Below are 24312 nucleotides of genomic sequence, written 5' to 3'. Positions count from 1 at the left end.
TGGTTTGACAAGGGTCAGAAAGGTTGAGTGGCTGGCTTGAGGCTGACAATCTAGTAAGGGTCAGAAGTAGAACCCGTCTTCTAATCTCAGTTCAATGATCCAGTTAGCATCCACCATCAGGCTTATACTTTGCTACTGTACCCTGGGGAAGTGGCTGACTTTGTGCTTCTGTCCATTTATTTGCCTTAGAACACTTACCATTCTGGAATATTCCTGACAACAGTCCCAGAAGACTGGGGACTGAGCAAGCCAAAGTAGGGGTGGGGAGTGGTTAGGACTATCTTATTGATTCATGCTGGCATGGACTGAGGCTTGATATTGTCTCAAACAACTCTCTCACTCCTGAAAGAGAGCCAAACAGCACAGGGGAGGAGGTGGGATGCATCATTATGATCCCTGGGCCTTAGCCAAGTACCTTTGGAGTTCCAGGAATCAGAGACAGACTTGGCACCAGGTCATACTCCAAGGGTTGTCAGCCCATAAAACGATGAACTAGAGTGCTGATCCATCTTTGGATAAAGAGAAGTACTGAATGCTGGATAGCATTATTAATTAGAGGTTCAGAATGTTGGGACTGTGAGTGACAGCTAACCTAAGTGGAAAAAGAATAGACCCTACCATCCTCTGAGGATGCCCTTGGCTATTTGCATGTGAGTATATGAAGTCTGTGTGTGTGTGTGTATGTGTGTTATGGAGGATAGGAGAGCTAGAGTAGGTTTAGCTATGCCAACACTTTCCCTCTTACTTTCACCTCCAATTAAAATCCTCGTCTATACCCCAACCACAATACCCTGTAGCACCGGAATCCCTTCAGTTCTATAGTCTGAACCTTCTGGGCGGTCCTTAGCAAATCCACTGAAACTACAGTTCAACTTCCCATCCTTGATTACTTTGCAGAAGAGAATATATTTGTAATAAATCGAATTTTTTCATTTTACCTCACTAAACCTTCAAAATAATGTATTTATGTGTGAAACTGAAAAAGACATTTCACCTCAAGTGAAAACGTGAGCATCTTAAAACAAACACACTGAGAAGAATAACTCCTCATGTTTGCATAGAATATTGGCCTTTGCAAAGCTCAGTGTATTCTGCTCCAAATTTTGCCTTCAAGAACCCACTGTGGTTGGAACAACTCAGGGTCAGGATCAAGGATAAAAGAGCTTGTCCAAGGAGGGTGGGTGGAAGAATCAAGTATTCTGGATTCTCTACTTAATCAACAGAATTATTATGTAAATATCAATGGGATCTTGCCCTGGACCAAAATGAGGCCCAAGAATGCGTTGGATTTACAATTTCGGATGCTTTATTACCTAATGTCCAAAGAGAAGATACAAAAGCGGTTTTATTTACCAAGCAAGTGTACTGAGCCTAAGGAAAGGTTTGGTTCCTTGGCTAAGCTGTCAGATGTTCGAGGCAGTTGGGCAGATGGCTGTGTTTTATGTCCCAGCTTAACATTTTCGAGGCTGCTGAATAATGTAGATCCTTTTCATTGGAGTGACCTTCTCCAGAGCAGGTCTGGGTTTTTGATGTGCCATGTGCACCATTGCTGGAAATTTATGGCTGAGCTAAATGTGAGAAGGAAAGAAAAAATAAGCATATTGGATCTTTTTAGCTATGAAGTATTAAAGCAGTAGAAAGCAATACAGTTGGTCAGGGATTTTTCACAATTTTGTTTACTTCTTTGATGATCTCTCCTTTTTTCCACACACTTCCCGTTCTGGGCCCATGGTGTGTTTACCTGAGTTATTTCTAATTTGTAAAATTATAGAATATACTATGTTAACAATAATATACATAATGTTTATGTTCATTTATATCTATGTTTTGAAGTGATATTTCTAAAGGTACAAATGGTTCATTATTTCTGCATCAGTCTTATAAGATTAGCAATTATTTTGGCATCAGTATGCATACTTTCTAAGAAGGCTATGGGAACATTTGAGCAAGTCCTGAGGGGGAAGAAACCCTCAATTGTCAAAAGATCAGAAACAGAACTTCTGAAAGAAGTTAAGAAGAGTTAGGGTTACTTACTAGGTTGAAACATGTAAAATTGCTTTTTAAAAAAATCCTCACCAGAGGACATTTTTGCATTCATCTTCAGATAGAACAGGAGGGAGAGAGGGAGGAAGAGAGGGAGAGAAACATCGATGTGAGAGAGACACATCTACTGGTTGCCACCCATATGACCCCAACCAGACCGGGGACAAATTGCAACCAAGGTACGTGCCCTTAGCTGGAACTGAACCCAGGTCTCTCTGGTCCGCGGGCCAATGCTCTAACTGCTGAGCTGAACCAGCTAGGGCTAAAATTGTAATTTTAATAGGTTAAAAATGGTGTAATATTGGCCATTTCCTATGGTTCAACCTAAGCAGCTTGGTGAAGAGGAGGCTGAGAAATGACTTACTAGCTTCAGGTACCAAAAGTCCTCATTAGTCATCTCCACAGAAGACATGTAGGAAGACACAGGCTTAAATAGATTTAAATTAACACAGACTGAGCCTGGCTGGAGTGGCTCAGTAGATTAAGTGTCATTCCATGGACTGAGAGGTCTCGGTTCAATTCCTGGTCAGGGCACATGCCTGGGTTTCAGGCTCGATCCCCAGTAGGGGGCGTACAGGAAGCAGCTGATCAATGTATCTCTCTCACATAGATGTTTCTATCTCTCTCTCCCTTCCTCTCTCTCTCTTAAAAAAAATCAATGAAAACATAAATTAACACAGACAATATCTGACAATAAGAGAAATTTCATATGGAACCAAAAAACTAATTTATGGAATTTATATTAAGGATAGCTTAAAATCAAAAGGATGGCCCATGCTGCAAGGACTTTAGACATAATTTTCCTAGGAGGAGAATTCGAACTCAATGACCTTTTGGGTCCATTCCAGTTCTTAGTTTTCAAGCCCACTGATACAAACATAAAGGCACCGAAGGACACCTTCCTGAGCAAGCAAGGAAGCGATGCCTCAGCTCACCAGGAATTTAACTTAATCACTATTGAACATAGCTGCCCTTGCCTTGACACTCAAATTAAATAAAAGGGGAGATTAGCTGTTCATGACCCCAAACATCACACTGTTGATGGTTTGTTTGGCCTCTCCTAAGCCCGGAGAACATGTGTGCCTTCAACCCCTTCGCAAATGAGCCCTGGGCACACAGCATTCCCTTTCATGTGAAACTCGATGCCAGAAAGCCCTTTCTTCTTGGTCTTAAGAAATTAAACACACTGGAAGCAAATAACCCAAAGTGTTAACAATGGCCATCTCTGAGGGATAGAATTATGGGCAAGTCCTCGTCTTTTTCTTTATTTTTGCCTATCAGTATTTTTCTAGAATTTTTCTTTTACAAGGAGCAGGTAGGCATATAACCATGAATCCCATGATGGTCTATGCTGGCATTCTAGCAGAAAGGAAGATAAATCTGAAAAAAAAAAGAACTGAAGAATTTTTTGGTCAGATCAGTTATGATCAGGCCCCGTGACATGCATTTGATAGTGTGGTAAAGGCAGAGCGTTTCGTTTTGTTTTTCTTTTAACATTAGAACCAGAAGAAAACTTAAGAGGTCACAGACTTTAGTAGTTTTCTTCCAGACTGGGTGTCTTTAGTGTCAACTAAAACAGATGGATTATTTCAGGTTAGCTTTAAATCACATTCGCGAGATTACAGGTAGGAAACACAACCTGGCAAGTTCCTTCAAGTCAAATGTAAATCTAAGGTAAAGGGGGCAGGGGTGAGAACGGAAATGAACAAGTAATTATGATATAACAGAAACCTGGGCCATTAGCCAAGGTGAGATGGAGCAAGATGACAAGTTGAGACCGAAGAGAGGAAGCCACAGTGTTGATCGTTGTTCTGGAGGCGAGAGAGCTGATGGGCGGAGGTGAGAAAGCGGAGCGAAGGGAGAGCGGTGTGTTGGGACGTACTGCTTCCTGTGGCCCTAATTCACCTCCGGGCTTATTTCCACAACTCAGGGCCTACATTTTTCGATCATTTAAAAAATGGTGGTAAAATGCACCTAACATAAAACTTACCACTTCTAAGTGTATAGCTGAGTAGCATTAAGTACATTTACACAATTTACATTGTGATGCAACTGTCACTCCCATCCACCTCCAGAAATTTGCATTATACCAAGCTGAAACTGTGTTCCCCTTGCACACAAAAAACCTCACCCCTTCCTTGCCCAGCCGCTAGCCCCCACCATTTTCCAGAGTGACTGCACCATTTTCTCTTCTCTCCAGGAACGCACAAGGGGTAGGGGTTACATTTAACTGAGGCGTTTGACTGAGGTTCTAAAAGCTGGGCCCAGCGGCCTCTCCGGAAGGGAGTACCCGCATCGGAGTGAACGGGAGACTGCCCTGGGGCTCACCGGCCGTCTGTAACCCGTTTGGGAAAGTTTAGAGGGAAAAAATCAACAAGACAGAAAGAAGGGGGAATTAATTCAAGCAGAAATAATAGCCTTAAAGAAACTTCCCAGCCCGGCCGGCGTGGCTCAGTGGTTGAGCGTTGACCCATGCACCAAGAGGTCACCTGTTCGATTCCTGGTCAGGGCACATGCCCAGGTTGTGGACCTGATCCCCAGTGCGGGGCATGCAGGAGGTGGCCAATTGATGTTCTCTGTCATCGATGTTTCTATCTTTCTCTCTCTAAGATCAATAAAGAAAAAATATTAAAAAAAAAAAAAAAAAAGAAGAAACCACCCAGCAGGAGAGGATTGGGAGTGGGAAGGAGGAGGGTCAATGGGGAAAAAAGGGGGATATTTGTAATTTTTTCAACAATAATAATAAAAAAAAAACTGACCACACACACACACACACACACACACAGAAATAAATTGCCCATAATTATTAAGTTATAAATGTACAGGTTGGGGGCGGGGAGCAGTAATAGGGTTTTCTAGCACCTCTTGTACAGGGTGGGGCAAAAGTTAAGTGTACAGTTGTGAGTATGTGAAACAGAGTTTATTCTTGTATTATTATTTATTAATTATTGTATTATTTTCCATGCAAACAACTATAAACCTACTTTTGCCACACTCTGGTATATACAACAAGAGAGCCAAGCTCACTTTCTCTGATTCCCACCCCCTCAATCAGGAGCATGCTAATGTAGGACTTGGGGGGTTGTGGGTATGATCCATAAAAAGCCTGCCATTAGAATGGAAACTATAAATAAAATAGCCAAGCACTCGATGTCCTCATCCTGTGCTGTAGACAGAAGAATTTAACTTTCAAGTCTGAACTGGAAATAAATAGGAAGAGCTTCTCAGAGGCCAACCTACAGCCCGCTGTGCTGTTAGTCTGCACCTTCACTTCGGGGGAGCTTGGGGGTTCTCGCCATCGTCTCCGTAAAATGATAGGGTTTGCAGAGTGAGGGGTGCTCCTTGTCTGATTCATTAGGGTGAGAGAATCTAGGTAATGCCACCAGAGAAGGGTTCAAAGCCAGCGTGTGTGTGAGGATCCCATCCTGCTGCGGCTCGGCACACGCGGGCCGACATACTGAACTTGAAAAAGCAGATCAGTAGAGACTCCCACATTGAGAATTTACCTTCATCTCGGGTAGCTGTGACCTCAGAACCTATATTTTCGGTTTCGGAGAAAAAGCAGAAGAAGTATGTTAACAGTCTTTACGACGGGAGCTGTGAGAGAAACTCTGGATGCGGGGAAACCAGCGCAGGTTTGGGCCGGGCCTGAAGTTAGGTAGTATTGCAGCCGGGAAGCTCTTCCATTCACCTTTCCAGGGTGTTAACTTCCAACTTGGCACTTAGATTTCCACACCCCGTTAAGTAAAGTGCTTAAAACAAAACATTCAGCTTGAGTCAATGAAATTCAAGGCTACTCCTACGGTGATGTTAATCTACAGAACAAGAGAAACCTTTTTAGATTTGCAGATGCTTTTGATAGTTTCCTCTCCCCGGGATCCCATTGCACATCCATCTCACTAACTTTGGCATTAATGACGCATCTGGAAACTTGGAAAGTGGCCCCAACTGTAACTGGGCTTCACCCCCCCCCCCCCACACACACACACACTATAACCCAGCCCCGTTGCTAGTGCTGTAAGTGCATACTTTCATGTTCGGGGAAGTTTCACAACTAATGCCAAATTTAACTCCGTAACCATCCAGAGAAGTAATATACTTGGCAGTACCATTCACTCAATCCCCGCCTTTAAAAAATTAAGTAAATGAGCAATCATAAATCTCAGAGGAGCTACGTGACTTCTAAAAGGTTAGACAATCTCTAAGGAGTAGGTGGAATTTGGTCTAAGACCAGGTCTCCCTGATTTTTAGCCTCAAGAGTTTTCAGGCTTAGAGAACTCCTTTTCTGCCAAGAATACCTTGTCATGTGGTCTGACACTGAGGGACAGTAATTCCCTTATTATTTAGGGCTGGAGTGGTGGGAAGGGCTGGCTGGGGAGATGGGGGGGTGAGGGTAGTGGGGACAGAGGTCTGTGTGCAGGAAGGAGTGGGAGGGACAGTGGGAGGAGAAATTTGAAGCTGTTTCCCACTTAGATGTGTATCGGTCCAAAGTTTTGGGGATTGTTTTTCTTTTCTTTTCTTTGTTTTGTTAATCCTCACCGGAGGTTATTTTTCCATTGATTTTTTAAATAGCATGGAAGGGAGGGAGGGAGTGAGAGAGAAAAAAACTTAGATGTAAGAGAGACACATCAACTGACTGGGCTGGTGAACCTGCAACCCAGGTGCATGTTTTTGACCAGAAATTGAACCCACGACCCTTCGGTCCTCAGGCTGACACTCTAACCGCTGAGCCAAGGCAGCCAGGGCAGGGGAGATTGTTTTTCAGTCTTCCGAATCTTAAACCCTATGTTGGTTTTACAGTAGGGTGTCCTGAAGTAAATAGCACACGGATAGAAATTTCCCGCCATGATTGAATGGTTGTCGATGTCCTATGAATTGGGCTGTACTTTCACAGCCTTAGACTCAAAGTTCTCCAGTTGGTAGGAGAATTAACACAGATTCTTGCAACTAGACAGGATTCTAGCTGAGGGCATGAATGAATGTTAATAAATGCACAGGAGATGACCCTCATTTCTGCTCCTGTATTTCTTCTGGCCAATTGTATATTGTTAGGTCTTCATAATAATATGCTTTACGGAGGGAATCATTGTAATACAGTTAAAAGTTTATCAGCAGATACCAATATCTTTATCTTTTATGTCTTTTAACATTTTTGGTATGAGGCATATAGTTTATACATACTTTTTAAAAATTAAGGTATAATTTTCCTACAGTAAATATACTCTTTTCAGTGCACAGTTTTACAAGTACATAGTCTGTGACCATCACCACCCTCAAAATATACAACTGCTCCATCACCCCCAATCTCAAAAAACAAAACAAAACAAAACAATCAAAAAACTCCCTCCTGTCTCTTTGTGATCAACCCCACTCCTTACCCTGAGCTCCTGACAACCACTGATTTCACCAGATCTATTCTTTGAAAGACATTGTTTTTACCCCAGGTTGACCTTTATTCTGAAATCCTATTGCACGTCAGGTTGAACTATAAATTCAGGGAGGAGTTTTCTTAGCTGTAAGGAAATACATGGATCCTATTAAATTCCATATTTAAGAGAGTCACTATGGTAATCTTGGGATGTGATTGTCTGGCCTTTTATCCTTTGCCCAGGGATCCAGATGATGCCCTGTAGGATATCTGCCTGGGACTAGAAGCTAACACTTACCGGGGGCTAACGGTGTCTGCCTCTGTGCTAAGTCCTTTGCATGTGTTATACAACTTCCTTTTACTCTCACAGTATCACTTTGATGTGGGTACCATTCATCACAGTCCCACTTACAGATAAGGGAACAGAGGCACAGAAAAGTGAAGACACTGCCCAAGGACACACAGCTAGTGAGTGACAGAGCCAGCATGGGGCCCCGGCATCTGCTGCCTGACGCCATAACCTGTTTCAGCCAGTAATTGCTGTAGTCTTACCCACACGCCCACTTCAGTAAACACCGAGCTAAGTGTTCAAGTTTTTCTTTTGAAATGTATAGCTGCTGTTAAAAATATTTCTAGCCCTGGCCAGTTTGGCTCAGCGGTTAGAGCATCGGCCTGTGGTCCGGAGAGACCCGGGTTCGGTTCCCGCTAAGGGCATGTACTTCAGTTGCAGTTTGTCCCCGGCCCTGGTTGGTCGTGCGGGTGGCAGCCACTCGATGTGTCCCTTCACGTCGATGTTTCTCTCTCTCTCTCTCTCTTCCTCTCTCTCCCTCCCACTCTATCTGTACAAAAAATGGAAAAAATATCCTCGGGTGAGGATAAAAAAAATATATATATTTCTAATAGCACACCATCTCACTGTTGCCTTATTTTTTCCAAATACAACGTATTATTGTTGTTGTTATTTGAGTCTTCTTTTTATCTTTGAAATAAAGAATTGATATTTTAACTGAACGTGAAAGAGCCTCTCTGTGTCACAGACATATACACAGAGGTCTATAAAAAACAATATAGCCCTGGCCAGTTTGGCTCAGCGGTTAGAGCGTCGGCCTGCGGTCCTGAGAGACCCGGGTTCGGTTCCCACTAAGGGCACGTACCTCGGTTGCAGTTTGTCCCCGGCCCTGGTTGGTTGTGCGGGTGGCAGCCACTCGATGTGTCCCTTTCACATCGATGTTTCTCTCTCTGTTCCTCTCTCTCCCTCCCACTCTACCTGAACAAAAAAAAAAAAAAAAGAAAAATGTCCTCAGGTGAGGATAAAAAAAAACAAAAACAAAACAAAAACAATATAAACCTTCACATCATACCGAACATACAGCATAATAAACCTTTTTTGACCACTAATAAATAAAAAACATTTTATTTAGGGTTCATGTGTAGTCTAGAGAAATGTGCCATCCAGTTCACTTACACCTGGGCACTCCCTTGCCCTGAGGACGAGGCGTTCAGTGGGCAGCAGCAGGAGAAGGTGAGGTGCAGGAGCTGACAGCGTGTGCTGCCCCGGCAGGCACCCCCCCTTCCTGTAAAGCCAGCGAGGCAAAGAGGCACCTATGACCTCAGCTCAGATCTATGTGACGGGAGAACCAGCCTCTCCACATGAGAAGGCTCTGTAGCTGTCATCTATAATCACGATCTTGTCTTGTACCAAGGTCTTGTGACATCCCATGGACTTCAGACGTACCTTTCATGTCACTGCCAAGAAACCAATGCTACTCATCAGAACAGAGTGCAAACAGGGGGCTCTGCGCCAGGCACTTCTAAGAGCTTCCCGTGTATGAACTCATTTATCCCACAACACTGAGGTGTATTCTTATCTCCATTTTACAAACAAGAAGTCTGAGGCACAGGATAAGTCACTTGCTCAGGACCCTACAGCTGGTGAGGGGAAGGGCAGTGCCGGATGGGGACTCGGAGGTCTGGCCGCACAGTTGGGCTCTGGGCTTTTCAGGTCTCTGATTTCAGCAGTAACGGCAAGTCTTCCTTCTACAGAGGATGCTCAGTCCTGTCCCTTCCATAAATGTGGGGGCAGCTGGAAGAGTGGTTCTTCAGCCCTGGACGGTTTGGCTCAGTGGTTAGAGCACTGGCTCTTGAACTGAAGAGTCACAGGTTCGATTCCTGGTCAAGGGCACGTACCTCAGCTGCGGGTTCCATCCCTGGCCCTGGTTGGGGTCATGTGGGAGGCAACCAATCGACGTATCTCTCTCACATTGATGTTTTTTTCTCTCTCTCGTCCTCTCTCTCACTCTAGATGAAAAACATCAGTGGAAAATATCCTCAGGTGAGGATTAAAACAACAACAGTTGTTCTTCATTGCCTTGAATGCAATGTATCTGTCCCCTAGACATAAAATAAGGACTCTCACTCAGGTCGCCTACCTCACTGAAAAACAAACTCTTGAATACAAAACCAAACCACTGTCGTTCTGTAACATGTTTTTAGTTTCTCGAGCTACTTAGAAGAACTTCAAGATGTAGAGATAAAAATAGCAGTGGTCAACCACCTTTACAAACAGACTTGGATGGGTAAGGCCAGCCCATGCCCAGCCTTCCTGCAGCCCTAAACTATGCAACCCCCCACCATCCACACTCGCCTCAAATCTAATCCTGCCTTTTGGGAGTGGGGTGGCGGGGAGGAAGGTCAAACTCTGCTGAGCGTCCAGTACACAGGCTGCCTTCTTATAAAACCATGCCAATGTTTCCGAGAAATATTTGGGACAGCGAAGTCAAGTTCTGCCAATTTGGTGTCACGATTCTTGCTTTATTTTCTATCTCATTTGTGAGATGATTCATTTAATGAACACTAGGAATTTGGAAGAAACAGCTTTTCTCACCAAGACCTCTTTGTGTTCTTTGCACTGAGAGCAGATTCTTTCACAAGGACCTTGAACCTCTGAGTGGCGGGAAACCTCAGTGGTCATTGGCTCGTTCACCCACATAGCCCGATGGTCGGGTGAGGACTGTCTGGGAGCATCCCATGATGCATCTCACCCACAGCTCACCTTCTCCAGTGTGTCATTCAGGGTATCCATCGTCTGTATCTTGGCAATATTCACAATGGCACTGCAGAGATGAAAAGAAACTTCATGTAGGACCTGAAACTTTCCCACTGAAGAGGTTAAATAATTTATACAGAAGCCAGTCTACTTGGCTTTTAAGCTTTCACCCTGCTTGGCTACATCTAAGAGACAAAAAAATCCTGCCTCTGTGTGCCCACGTGCTATGGCAAGTGTTGTGGGCCAAGTTATTATTGCTACTGCTTTTGAACTTTTCATTGAAGTATGGTACACATGCAGAAAAGTGCACATATTATCAGTGCGAAGCTAGGTGAATATTCACGTACTTAAAACACTAGTCTAACCAGCTGCCCCCTAAGGATAACCACTACCCTGACTTATAGCCCCATACATCAGTTTTGATGGGTTTTGAACTTCATAACATGAATGATACAGCATGCGGTCTATTGTGTCTGGCTTCTTTTCTGAGGCCAAGTTATTTTGTAGGAGGGTTTCAATCAGGGCTGAGCCTGCAGTACAATTTCTTGAAGGAAACTCTGCGCTTGGCATATTTTCTTTTTCTGGATGGTTTGTGTCGGTTGGTACAAGTTATTAGGAAGCAGACATAGATTGATGGTGCCTAAAAACTTATTTTCCAGGGTATATTTTTCAAAAGCTATTCTCCAAGAAAATGGAAGGGGAGACGCCTGTCTGGGAAGATGAGGCACTCACACCCTGTGCGCATGGTCACGAAGGAGATGTAACGGGTGGAGGTGAAGTGATGGTGGCGCTAATTAATGAAGCTGCAGCTTCAGGGCCTCCCTGCGGGGGGGGGGGGGGGGGCAATTTATATTGGTGATTTTTTATTATTTTTCTTTAAAATGGCACACAAATTCTATAAGCTTTTGGTCCTACCTACTTTTAGCTATCCCTGGTAAACAGGGAGCAAGAAAGAGAGACTGATTTCTTGCTGTTTATGTTCGGTAGTAGTCCAATTCCCATCTTTTAACAGCTAATAGAAAAAAACTGAGTTTTTTTAAAGAGGGTTCCAATCACCACTTTATTACTCTCTAGCTACTCCTCTTCTAACATTGTTCGGTGATGTTGGAATTAATAGGAAGTCCCCTTTTTCTGAGGTGCAGACAAATATGACTCGTCCACTGGTTGCCAAGTAGAAGGTCATTTCCAAGCTCTGACTAGTCCCTGAGACCCTGGCCCAGGCATGGTAAGTGTTGCAATAAACAGGGCTTATGCTGAAGTCAGGTTTTAGTGACAGAACACACTTTCCAACTTAACCACTTGCAACTCAACAACAGCCTGTTATTATTCACAGAGCGCTTTCTCTATTCTAGGAGCTGTCCTCAATGCTGGGTCACCAGAGAAGTAACAGGGGACCCTCCCCCCCCTTGAGGACTCGCAGTTTCACTTTCCTTATGTGATGCTTATTTTCTGGTATCAGGAGAAACAAAAACTGACTGCTAACGGGGCTAATGAGTACTTCGTTTTAATGTAGAAAAGATCCTCAGACAATTTCCTTCACAGAATCAGAAAGAAAACTTTAAAAGTGATCCAAAAATATTTTATGTGAAAGAGCCAGAGAAAGTCCACAGTCTATTTCCCTCTGAATTCTCCTTCTGAGACTGTTGCCATTTTAACTCTAGGGAGGTACCCCCGTCAAGCATCCTCCACTCGACTCCTTTTCAAATACCCGGTAACTCACCGAGGGAAGCCATCCTGAAATAGCCTCTGAGGCCCATCAGTACACTGCCTGGAGGAGCCAGTTGCTCATGTTGATTTCTTTTTGAACATACTCACTTTCCTTACTAAGGCACAGAGTGGTGGGGCCATGTGCATGTCTGATCCAGCTCACAGCTTTCTGCTCAGCTCTGGGAACAGTGTAGGGTGTCAAGGTCATGGTGGAAGGAGCAAGGGGAAACCAGCCTTCAGTTAGGTCAAATAGAGTAGTCCTTAGTAGCTTCTAAATAATTGAGTGATGAATTTTAAAACAACAAAAAAGCATTTATTTTTTAATTTTTTTTTTTTCAATCCTCACCTGAGGACTTTTTTGCATTTATCTTCAGATAGAGTGGGAGGGAGAGAGGGATGAAGAGAGAGAGAGAAACATCAATGTGAGAGAGACACATCGACTGGTTGACACCCACTTGACCCCAACTGGGGCCGGGGACAAACTGCAACCGAGGTACATGCCCTTAGTGGGAACTGAACCCCGGTCTCTCTGGTCTGCCCGCCGATGCTCTAACCACTGAGCAAAACCGGCCAGAGCAAAAAGCATTTATTTTTAATTCAGGAGATTTGCTTCAGCAGAAAAGCATACTACGAAAATAGGGCAGCCTAGGGACAATATTTTAAAGGCTAATGTGAAAATAGGATAGGGACATACGTCAGGTTTGAATGCATTTAGGACTGTATCATTTAAGTGTAAGACAGCTGGGCTGGACTCAGCGAGCGGGAGAACGGGTGGGGTTCGTGATGGAGGCCCAGAAAGAGTCCCGCAGAAGGTAGCCACCTTTCCCCTGAGTGTGCCATTCACCTCCAGTCTGCATCACCACTGATTTTTTTGTTTGTTTGTTTGTGGTACGTGCCCCTGGCGGGAACCGAACCCGGATCTCTGGTCCGTAGGCCAACGCTCAACCGCTGAGCCAAACTGGCCAGGGCATCACCACTGATCTTGATCCCCACCCCGCCCCACCTTGGTGGCTGCCTCTGACCTTGCTCAGCAAAAGCCTAGGGGGCCTTAGTTTGTCTTAAAACACTGGGAGACTTCTGACTTCTGAAAGAAGAGTCACTGAAACCTCCTCCAGGTGACACAGGAGAAGAAATCAAGCAGTCCCCTACCTTGTTTTCTCAGATCCTGTTTTCTTGGAGTGTCTCTCCAAGACAGCAACCTCTTGTTTTTTGGAAATTCGCATCCCTCCAGCTTTTACTATAAACAAATAAGCATCAACATGGGAGTTATGGTTAGAACAGCAAAAGGAGGCATGCTTTGTTATTCAAGGTATGAATTTAGATTTGAAAAAAATTTTAAAACTTATCTTTCTAAAGATCTAAACGTTTATCTAAAACAACACAATAAAAAGTTACCCCCAAACCACAAAAGATAAGAAAAAACATGCTTTGTGGAAACAAGGTGGGGAGGGGAAGAAGCGCTGAGGTCTGCTTGTTTGTGTTGAGGGAGTGGGGACCTGAGGTTTAAAAGGCAGCAAGTTACATCTTCCATTTGGGGAGATGAATAACCACATACTCCCTTAGGCATTTCACTGAAAAACATTTTTTCTTGTTATCAAACCAATTACATTCTTCATGATAGCAACTGACAATTACAATGTGACCCTCCTGTTTTCCCACAAGATTAAAGTTTGTGCAAGGTTTGCATTTTTCTTTTCCAACCAAAGCTTTCAAAAGCCAGATTCTGAGAATGAGCCAAAAGTCAGGGCGGTGGCGATAACAGGCATTTAATTCAACAGAGATGCTTCTGATCCCACCGGATACCCACCTTTCATCTCAGACCCCAGACCTTGGATGTTGGCCAAGCTTGGATATTGTAATGAGTAATTAAAATGCATTAATAATCCTGCCATTCAATAGATCAATTAGTGTTAATTAGACTACAGATGACCTAACAGCAATTCAAGTGTTTAACAATGTCAGATGAAATCAACTTTTGAAAAAGAACAACCCATTTCAGATTGCAAGTCAAAGCAAATACTTTTTTCTGTTCCCAGGAAATTTGCACATATACAATCTGACAAGCGCAAATGAGAAAAAGCTAAATGGACATTGATTTGTTTGAATCTGTTAATTCTTTTTATGGGAATGTCAAATGGACAGTTTTCTAAAACTAGCTCCCATAAAGTGAAAAATAAGGAAAACTGATTCTGTTTCTCCATGCCTTTGTGAATTGACTTAGTCATTGTTCTTTTAAAATTATTATTTACTTTATTGGTTTGATTATAATACATGCATGAAGCACGCAATTCAAAAAGCATGAATAGGTCTGCAGTCTTCCTTCTACCATTATTTCCCAGCCCCCTGGTTCATCTCCCTAGATATTAGAAATGTTACAAGTTTCCCATGTATTCATCCACAGATAATTCTATATGTCTATCTACCTCTTATTATTTCTTAAATGGGAGCATAAGATACACATTGTTCTGCATGTTGTCTGTTTATATTTTTTATTCAATTATGTATTTTGGACTAAGTTCTATTTCAATACATATATAGAAATGTGCCTTTTTAAAAACATCTTTAAAATGTCATTATAGGAACATTTTGTGTTTACTTAACCAATTCCCAAATGTTAAGACATTTCAGATGTTTCTAATCCATTGCATTACAAATAATGCTGCACTAAATATCCTTTCATATATATGTAATTTTGCACAAGTGCAAGTATATCCATGGGATAAATTCCTGCAAGTGCTCTCGCTAGTTCTCAAGAGTATACATTTGGAATTTTGTTAAATCTGGCCAAATTGCCCTTCACAGAGCTGGCACCAGTTTGCAGTCTCACCAGCAATGATGACCGCAATTTGTCTCCATGTCCCTGGTAACCATGTGAGCTAGAAAACATTTGGTTTTGTCAATCAATAGGTCTTTTTAAAAAAATGGCATCGCATTGTTTTATCTGCATTTCTTATATTTTATTAAAAGTTGAGCTTGTTTCTGTGTTTTAGAAGCCATTTATATTTTCTTTTTATGAACTGTTCAAATTCTTTTTCCTGTTTTTTTGGTTGATTCATAGGAACTGTTTACCTATGAGATGTATTGCAAATATAAAATATTTTACCAGTAACTGATTTTTTTGTTAATTATGTTTTTGCCATCAGAAATTTGCTATTTCTGTCAATCTTTTATGGGTTTTGTATTACTAAAGAATTCTCCAATCATATGTTTTATTTGCATTACAGTATTCCATATTTTCTTCTAGAACTTTTATGGTTTCATTTTGCATAATCAGTCTTTGATTGTATATTTAAATTCTTGATCTTCTAGAATATATTTTGTGTAAATCATGTGAAGGCATAATAGATTTTTTTTAGATTTATTCCAATCATATTTTAAAAATCCATATTTTATTTATTAATTTGAAATACCATCTTTATCATATACTAAGTTCTTGTATATATGTATATGTGTGTAAATATGCATTAAGCTCTCTGTCCATTCATATGCCATTACAACTCTATTTAAATTATTGTAGTATTATAACACATTTTAATATACGACAGTTAGTCCTCCTTTGTTATATTTTCTTTGCAGAACTTTACTAGCTATTCTTATTTATTTTTCCATACAAACTTCAGAACCAGTTTGCTAATTTCTTATAAAAATCCTGTTGGTATTATTTTTAAAGATCCTGCTTTACATTTATAGATTTAAAAACAACAACAGAAAACTTTGTATCTTTATATTCCTGGTAGCTCTCTGTTCAAGAACATAGTATGCTTTTCCTCCACCTTCTTTTGAGTCCCTCAATAACTTGTTCACATAATCTCACACATTCACTATTAGATTTATTCCCTTAGCATTTTATCTTTGTGGTTGCTGTTGCTATTGTAAATGAGGTCCAATCTTCCATTATAACTCTAACAGATTATTGTTCTTATATTACTAGTCTTGATTTTATATCCAAATGTTATTAAATTCTCTTATTGTTTATAGTAGTTTAAAATCGATTCTTAGTCCTGGCTGGTGTGGCTCAGTGGATTGAGCACAGTCCCATGGACCGAGAGGTCCCAGTTTGATTCCTGGTCAGGGCACATGCCTGAGTTGTGGGCTTGATCCCCAGTAGGGGGAGTGCAGGAGGCAGCCGATCAATCTCTCTCTTTCTCTCTCTCCCTTCCTCTCTCACTAAAAATCAATAAAAACATATTTTAAATAAATGAAATCGATTCTTAGGTTTTTGAGGTTAAAAATGATTAACATGCAAAGAATTATATTATTTCCTCAAAAATAATGTTTAATAGTGGTGATAGTCAACATCTTTGTCATCCTAATTTTTAAAGGGTAGCTTTTAGTGTTTTTCTATTAAGCGTAATGTATACTTAGGCTATATATAAGAAGTGAGTATATTTTCATAAATATATTGTTTCATCGTGTTAAGGAAATATCCTTCGGGTACTGTTTCATTGCACTTAAAAATTATACATACATGTTGAATTTTATCATACGCCTTTTTAGCATAAACAGACATCGTATGACTTTTCTGCTTATTGTGATTAATTATATTAATAGATGTCTTATATGAAACCATTCTCATATTCATGGGATAAACTCCACTTAGTCATTTTGAATCACTAACTTATTTTTTTATTGATTATAAAAGCCTCTCACTACAATTTTGTTATTGTTAGATGCAGTCTAGGGGAAGACTGCTATTCTCATACATGGTCCTTTAAATTCACACACACACACACACACACACACACACACACACACACACAGAGGCATACAAAACAATCAGCAACAGAAATGAAATTTTGGCGAAACACCTTCTGAACAGCCACAGAACACAGAGGCGAAATAAGCCAATGAATGACTTGTTAAAAAAATATACATATGTTTTTATTGATTTTTCAGAGAGAGAGAAACATTGAACGGCTGCCTCCTACATGGCCCCTACTGGGGATCAGGCCCACAACTCAGGCATATGTTCTGACCAGGAATCGAACTGGGACCTCTCAGTCCATGGGACTGTGCTCAATCCACTGAGCCACACCAGCCAGGCCAATGAATGGCTTAGGAAGACTTAGGAGTGCGTGACCCTCTGTGAAGGGTGGCGCTGTCCACAGTGCCATTCTCCATCTATCAAGAGGAACGAAATAGAAGATCCAGAGCTCGTGCCTTCAGTACCCCTCCCGATGGTATTTTTCATTCTCCGTCTGACAGGGGCTTTTAACATAGGGTGTTCTGTAACTATTTTCTTTTTAGTACTCCTTTTGTTTTTCCACATGCTATTGTTTCTATACATTTTCTTCCATCTGCACTGATTTTATCAGTCCAGAAGCAAATTGTTATCATTAAATAAATAGCAGTTAAAAGTGAGAAGGCCTTTGGAATGCTGAGTTTTGTGCCACTCACTTGAAAGGACATTGACAAAGCAGAGAATGTCCAGAGGAGAGTGACCAGAGTGGAGAAGGGAGCATGTCACATGAGGACGAGGGAATGCAGAAAGATCATGGCTGATGAAGCAGACTCAGGGCAGGTCAGGGCGCCGTCTTCAAAGATCTGAGGGGTTGCCATGTGGGAGGAGGAAAGGTATCTTGGTGAGGAAATGTTATACGGGGTCACAGAGCTCCCCCCCCACCCGAGCCCTGTGACCTTGAGCAAGATACTAAACCCCTCTGCAGCTCAGTTTCTGCATCCTTCCAAGGGAGTAATACTGACTGTTCAGCCGGTCTAGGGAATAGAGGCCACATAAATAGCCGGTACATGGTAGGTACTGAACACTTTGTAGTTATTCTTATTTCTATTTATTTAATGTTTTTCCAGAGGAGAGAATCAAGAACAAACAATGGAAATTTCAGAAAGGCAGAGTCTGGCTACACATAACAGTTTGTGTTATTCAAAGGAAAGTAGCTTGCCTAGTACTTCAGCATGACCTTTGTCACTCAGTGTGTTAAAGGAAAGAGGTCTACCTGCCATGAATACCTTAGGAGGATTTTGGTAAATTTGGTAGAAGTTTAATTAGATGATCTTTACTATGAAGTCCTTACAATGATTCTAACTCTTCTCATCTATTTACAAAAGAAAACCTATTACTTCCCTCCCTTCCGGAAGAATATAGGGCATAGAAACAAATACCAAAAGAAAATTAAAAATATACGAGCATGGGAGTTCCTCATTCTTAGGAACAATAAAATGGAGACACTTGAAGAGAATAAAAATCCTCCCAGAGGATTTCTACTTCTATGCAGGAGTCTTTGAATCCTCTCTGGTGTGCAGGGCTGTGGACTTTATTTATTTATTTATTTTAAACCCTCACCAGAGGATATTTTTCTATTTATCTTTAGATAGAGTGGTAGGGAGGGAGGAAGGAGGGGGAAGGAGAGAGAGAGAGAGAGAGAGACATTGATGTGAGAGAGACACATCGACTGGCTCTCCCGCACGACCCCGACCAGGGGTGGGGACTGAACTGCAACTGAGGTACGTGCCCTTGACCATAATTGAACTAGAGTCTCTTTGGTCCTCAGGTCAAGGCTCTAACCGCTGAGCCAAGCCAGCCAGGGCCAGGGCTGTGGGCTTTAAATGAGCGATTTAAGAAGCATAAATGAACCACAGCTTGCATCTCCAGAGCACACTTGTACCAAACCTGTTCTGGTAGGTAATCTCATGTGGCCAGCCATGAACAGCAGAAAGAAGATAACATTCCCGTACTACAATGGATACACTGAGGTACATGCAGATTAAGGCTCTCCCTGCACTGAGGTGACTAAACCAGATGGAACCAGTTTGTGGGAGGGTTACCTTCAAAGCTCTGCTGGGAACACTGCTTACACTGGTCTCCTGGGATCTAGATAAACCATTGTAATAAATATTTACAACACAACACAACCAGGTCCTTGCCCATTTTGCTTACACCTGATAGGTCTAACTCATGGGACCACTTCAAAGTGTCACTGTAACTAAATTAGATGATTTAGCAATTAAATTTGTAACATTTACATAATTCCATGTTTGGGACTACACTGCCTTCTGAACCTTTGTAGAAGGGCGAACTGGAATTGAGTAATGCGAAATATGAACTGACTTAACATTTTAACAGGCCTCTGGATACAAAAAAAAGGTAAAATCTTAGGTCTTTTCCATAAGCATGAAATGACCTAATGAACTAGAGATAAAATACGTGAAAGAGAGAGATAGTTTGGATAGTTGGATAGTTTCATTAGGAAAGGGAAATTTATGTGGGTAAAATGAAATTTTGTTTTCCTATCTCTCAGTAAGAATTATACTCTTGTGGCTTCTTCTGTAGTTTACAACTTCAAAAATAGACCCTTGAGCTTAGAATGCCATTATGATGATTTTCCAGTTAAGGTTTCCCAGGCATTTTGTACAATTTTTTGTGGAGGGTAGTCAAAATGAAGACAGAAAAGCCTGCCAGAAAAATTAAGCTTTTCTCCTCCACTAATCAGTGGAGAACATGTGTGAGAAAGCTGAACAACACAAAGGTTTGTGTGAACTCTGCCTTGTGACTTAGAACTTTCATGTGAAAATTTTAATTAAACAGGTAGGTGTTTGCAAATTGCTTCCTTTGCATTTACATTTTATTTCTCAGCCAGTCAAGACCTAAAAGACCCTCACCAGAAGAAGGCTGGGGAGCAAGGAGACAGGGCTTTAGGGTAGGAGCACTTTGGCATGGGGTCCACTGTATGTTCAAATCTCAGCCCTACTGCCCTCCAGGAGTGTAGCTTTGGACAAGTGCCTCTACCTTGCTGACTCAGCTTGCTCCTCTGTGAAACAAGGACGATGGAGCATCAGTCTGCGGGGGTGTTGCCATGTCTAGACGGTTCTGTGCAGGGCCAGGAGCACAATGAGTGTTGAGCGAATGCCATTGTCCCTGTGTCTGCAAGTCATCAAACTCTGTCCTATGATGCTTGGGGTAGTGGGTCTCCCAATCTCTCTCAAACTTCACAGATTTCAAACCCCATAAGTTGACTTGAGCAGACTGAAGTTGAGAGAATTAAACCTTTGCCCCCTTTAAATGCTGGCCCTTAAGCAGCTATGGTTTACCCCCATTTTCTGCATTAGCTTCACACTTGGGGATATACTCCTTAAACTTTATTCTCTCTTTAATGAGCCAGAAAACTGATTCTCTCTGGGGGGTGGGGGGTCAGTGGCGGCCCCTCTGATGGCTCTGATGCCTTTGACTTAAACCAAATTAAAAAGTTCAGGGAATATATAGAAGAAAATCATGCACTCCTGCTCTTTCTAGCTCATTATGTATGTACTTGGCTTCCTCAGTCACCTTCGACTCACACATTTTTAGCTGTTCATGGTGATGGGGTTCTTATAAAACAAAGTGAGGCAAATCAAAAAGCAGAAAGTCTGAAGCTAAGCTTACTAGAGCCCTGGCCAGCTCATTTTAACGTAGTTTTGTGCCACAGTATAAATTTATAACCACGGCTCACAGAGGTGCAATATATTATATTAAGATACATGAAAGGAAAGCCACCAAGCACTTGACACGTAGGTGGGAAAGAGTAAAGCTGGCTGCCTTTCGAGTGGTTTCACTCTGACGGTGACGGGGAGGCACGTGTATATTATCTCTGCGATTTCCCTCTGTTCTGCCTACTGCAGCCGCCCTTGAACATCCGGGGTCTTGCAGTTGGGAAGGGTAATTTCCTCTGACAGCTCTGTGTGTGATGAGGCCTGCACCTCACAGAGATGAACATTCATGTGCTGGGTACCTTACATAGGTTATCACCTTTCATCATCATGACAACCTTATAATATCCACGTTAGTTATCCCCCCCTGTTTTAGAGATGAGAAAACGGATCCTCAGAGATGTGGAATGAAAGCAGAGTCCAAACCCACATCCAATTCCAGGAGCCATATCAAATCCTTCCCATGATATCCTGTCTGCTTCCCACACGCAGGGATGGTGTATTGCCCATACAAAAATCAGGTGAAGAGTTAATGGAATTCTGGTGACAAATTATTGTGGTTCCATAAATAAAATTTTGCACCATAGCAAACTGGTCCAGACTTGCAATAGGTAGCGAGACAAGATGAAGGATGCAGCATCTTTGTTCCCTTGCTCTCAGTGGGGAGGTAAAGTCTGCCTTCATCTCCATTTAATTACCCCAAACCTCTTATCTGGAGTGTCACAGTTCATAATAATTAATTGTCATGCCAGAGGCACTGTGACATGCTTGATGGATTCATGGTGTGCTATGTACACAGAGTAATTAGCAATCATTAGTGCTGGGGACAGAAAGTTGTTGGTGGTTTCATTCAAATGTTCATTTGGTTAAGTTTATCTCTGTGTTCTTTGTGTATAAATGTAATTTACTAAATCAGGTTTTAGCTTAACTTTCTATGAAGGATTAGGGCAGAAGTGTGGAGAAGAGAATGGTGTTCATTTTTGTGTGTGTGTCATTATCTGTGTAATGACTTCTCTTCAAATAATTTGCATATATAGTTCCTGACCATTAGGTACTATCATTAACTTTAAATATAGATCATGTTAAATATTGCTAAATCCAATTATAAATATAACATGTCAGGAATCTGTCGCAGGAGAGCAGGGCATGGAGCCCAGAACTGGAAACTCAAAATTAGTAGTAAAAATTCTGACTCTTTTCAGCTAGGCTGCTCACCAGAAAACCACTGAACCTCCATGTCAGTTTTTCTGGCTTTGCAAAGGGTGCATCTGCCCTCATTCTCTGCAGTGAAGATGACTGACATTACCTTGGCTTAGAGGTGCCCAGTAATTATACCAATAAATAAATATTGTAAATGGAGAAAGGTAAGAACAAAGTGGACACACGTTTGAGATCTTTCTTAAAGGAAAAAAAGAAGGCAGGCAATTGAAAGAACATAAAAGTGGCTAAAAATAGGCCTACATGCCTCAGTCAATCTAGATGAACATATAGTTAAGTACAATAAAACTAATTTCCATATTCCAGAGAGTTGATATAAATAGCATACGTTTAAAATGAGAGAGAGAGAGTGTTGTGGATGCTTTGAAAAACATCTTGATAGCTACCATTTCCGGTCAGCCCCTCCAGTGCTTGGGTCCTTATTAAAAAGTGCTCCTCAGCTTGTTGACTGGCAAATCCATCACCAACCACACCACCCAACCCAGAGCCTGAGGAGGAAGTGATGGCTGCTGTCCTTGGTGTGGAAGCTGGCTGGCCCGGCTGTGAAGTCAGATGATGTACAGGTATCTTGGGGAGTCTGAGTCTTAGAGCTGGAACCTCTAGGGAGAAGGTTTCCATGGCAGCAAATCATCTTCCCAGGCGTAGACGTGTCACTCCTACCCTACAGCCAGGGAGGAAAGGGCCAGCCTCCCTGCCTATTTCTTTCCACAGCACCCAATCCCCTGTGCTCCCATAGATAATCAGGTTTTAATTCAACTCCCCAGGTAGTTTTATACACAAGCCTAGAAAGATCAAAGACACAGGAGGAAATCGGGTTGTATGAAGTTCAAGTAACGACGGGAGTTGAGAACCTCTGCTCTGTCGGGGCGCCTCTGTTGAAAGCATAGATGGAAGGAGCAGCAGCAAGGCCCTGCTACCTGCAGGACAGAGGGCAGGTGGGCAGCCTACCTGCGGGAGGATGCCTCCCTTTCAGCGGGGAGGGCAGGACTTGTGCTTCATTTGCCATAGTGTGAGCCAGTGCCAGTGCCAGGGTGGTGCGGTGCTCAGGAGGCCGTGTGCCAGCTATGGCTGCCCCACTGCACCCTGGCTTTATACAGGCTGGGGGCGGGGCCCCTTAAGGGCATTGCTGAGCAACAACAGGGCTTGTCACCTAGTTCTCTGGGAACCTGCATCTTCTCGGCAAGTTTTCTCTTAGAATAAAACTTTTTCCTTTTCCCCTTCATCTGAGAAGGCAGGGTAGATGACTAAGGGCACTCTTATTTTCTTTCACAAAAGGAAGAAGAGAGATGAAGTTCAGATGAAAACTTTTTCTTCTCCAAATATTCATTTATACATGGAGAACCTACAATGTGACCGGCTCTCTGGCAGATACTGACATGACAAGGAGGGAAAGACTAGATCTTTGCTTGAAGGCATCTGTAGTCCTTTTACAGATACAAAGTGCTATGCTTTTGTCCCAGTCTTTGCAATTGCAAGCATTTATACTAAGAAAAGAATTGGAGATGTAAACCAAGATTTCTGCACAAGGATGGTAATCATATATTTCTTTTTTAGTATTCATTGGAATCAACATAAACATCCCCAAATAGAGAGATAGTTAAATAAAATATAGCTATAAGAGTACAATGTACACATTTACAAATCATGCTTTAAAATAATATTTAATGATGTAAAAAATATTCATAATGAGGTAGTGGAAAAGCAGGCTAAAAAACCAATGGATGGAAATTGTTAAAAAGAAAAAGTACACAGTTAAACTTAAGCATTATTGTATCTCCTGTGCTGATCAACATTTAGAAAATGGCAGATACTTAGAAATATCTCTCTGCTCTTGAATAAAATGTAAAAACTTCTCTTAAAAAAAAATCGTTACAAAAATGAAGACTCTCTGAAAACTGGGAGAAAATATTTACAGAACACATTTCTGATAAATATCAGCATCTAGACTATAAAAAGAATTCTTACTACTCAATAACAACCAAATTTAAAAAGCAAAATATTTTTAAAACTTCATAATGTAGAAATATGGACAATGGATAAACACATAAAAGGATGCTTTGCATCATTATTCAATTAGAAAATGCAAATTAAAAAAGCACATTGAAATACATTGCATATGTAATAGAATAGCTCAGCAACCAGACAAAAAAAGAAAACTACAACATGCTGGTGAAGATGCAGAGCCACTGGAACTCCCATATGCGACTTGTGGGAATGTAAATTGATAAAGTTACTTTGGAAATCGGTTTGTTAGTTTCTTATAAAATTAAACATAAACTTACTATATGACTAACAATCCAATTCCTAGGAATTTTTCCAAAAGAAATGGAAACATCTGCAAACATAAAAACCTGTACACACAGGTTTATAATCATTCTATTCATAATTAGCAAGAGTTAGAAACAACCCAAAACAACTGTAGAATGAATAAACAGATTGTGGTACATCCATACAACAGATAAAGAATCAGCAATAAAAGGAGTGGACAGATACATGCAACAACATGGGT

General features: G+C 41.6%; 1 protein-coding gene across 2 annotated transcripts; it reads right to left on the bottom strand.

Moving 5' to 3' along the window:
* Window positions 1–1283: 1283 nt before the first annotated feature.
* On the bottom strand, window positions 1284–22859 carry DAPL1 (death associated protein like 1). Of its 2 annotated transcripts, XM_036254499.1 has the most exons (5): window positions 22752–22859; window positions 13314–13401; window positions 10464–10524; window positions 5550–5579; window positions 1284–1568 (listed from the first exon to the last, which is right to left on the bottom strand). In XM_036254499.1, exons 1-5 carry the CDS (start codon window positions 22807–22809, stop codon window positions 1452–1454), a joined length of 354 nt encoding a protein of 117 aa, XP_036110392.1. In that variant the 5' UTR covers window positions 22810–22859; the 3' UTR covers window positions 1284–1451. The 2 variants fall into 2 exon arrangements, with proteins under 2 accessions (XP_036110392.1, XP_036110394.1); XM_036254501.1 differs by lacking the exon at window positions 5550–5579.
* Between the last annotated feature and the right edge of the window lie 1453 nt (window positions 22860–24312).

Source organism: Molossus molossus, unplaced genomic scaffold (assembly GCF_014108415.1).
Source record: "Molossus molossus isolate mMolMol1 unplaced genomic scaffold, mMolMol1.p scaffold_m16_p_11, whole genome shotgun sequence".
Taxonomy (NCBI): domain Eukaryota; kingdom Metazoa; phylum Chordata; class Mammalia; order Chiroptera; family Molossidae; genus Molossus; species Molossus molossus.
Note: the sequence above shows the minus strand (reverse complement) of the source record. Positions and strands in the feature narration are given on the sequence as shown.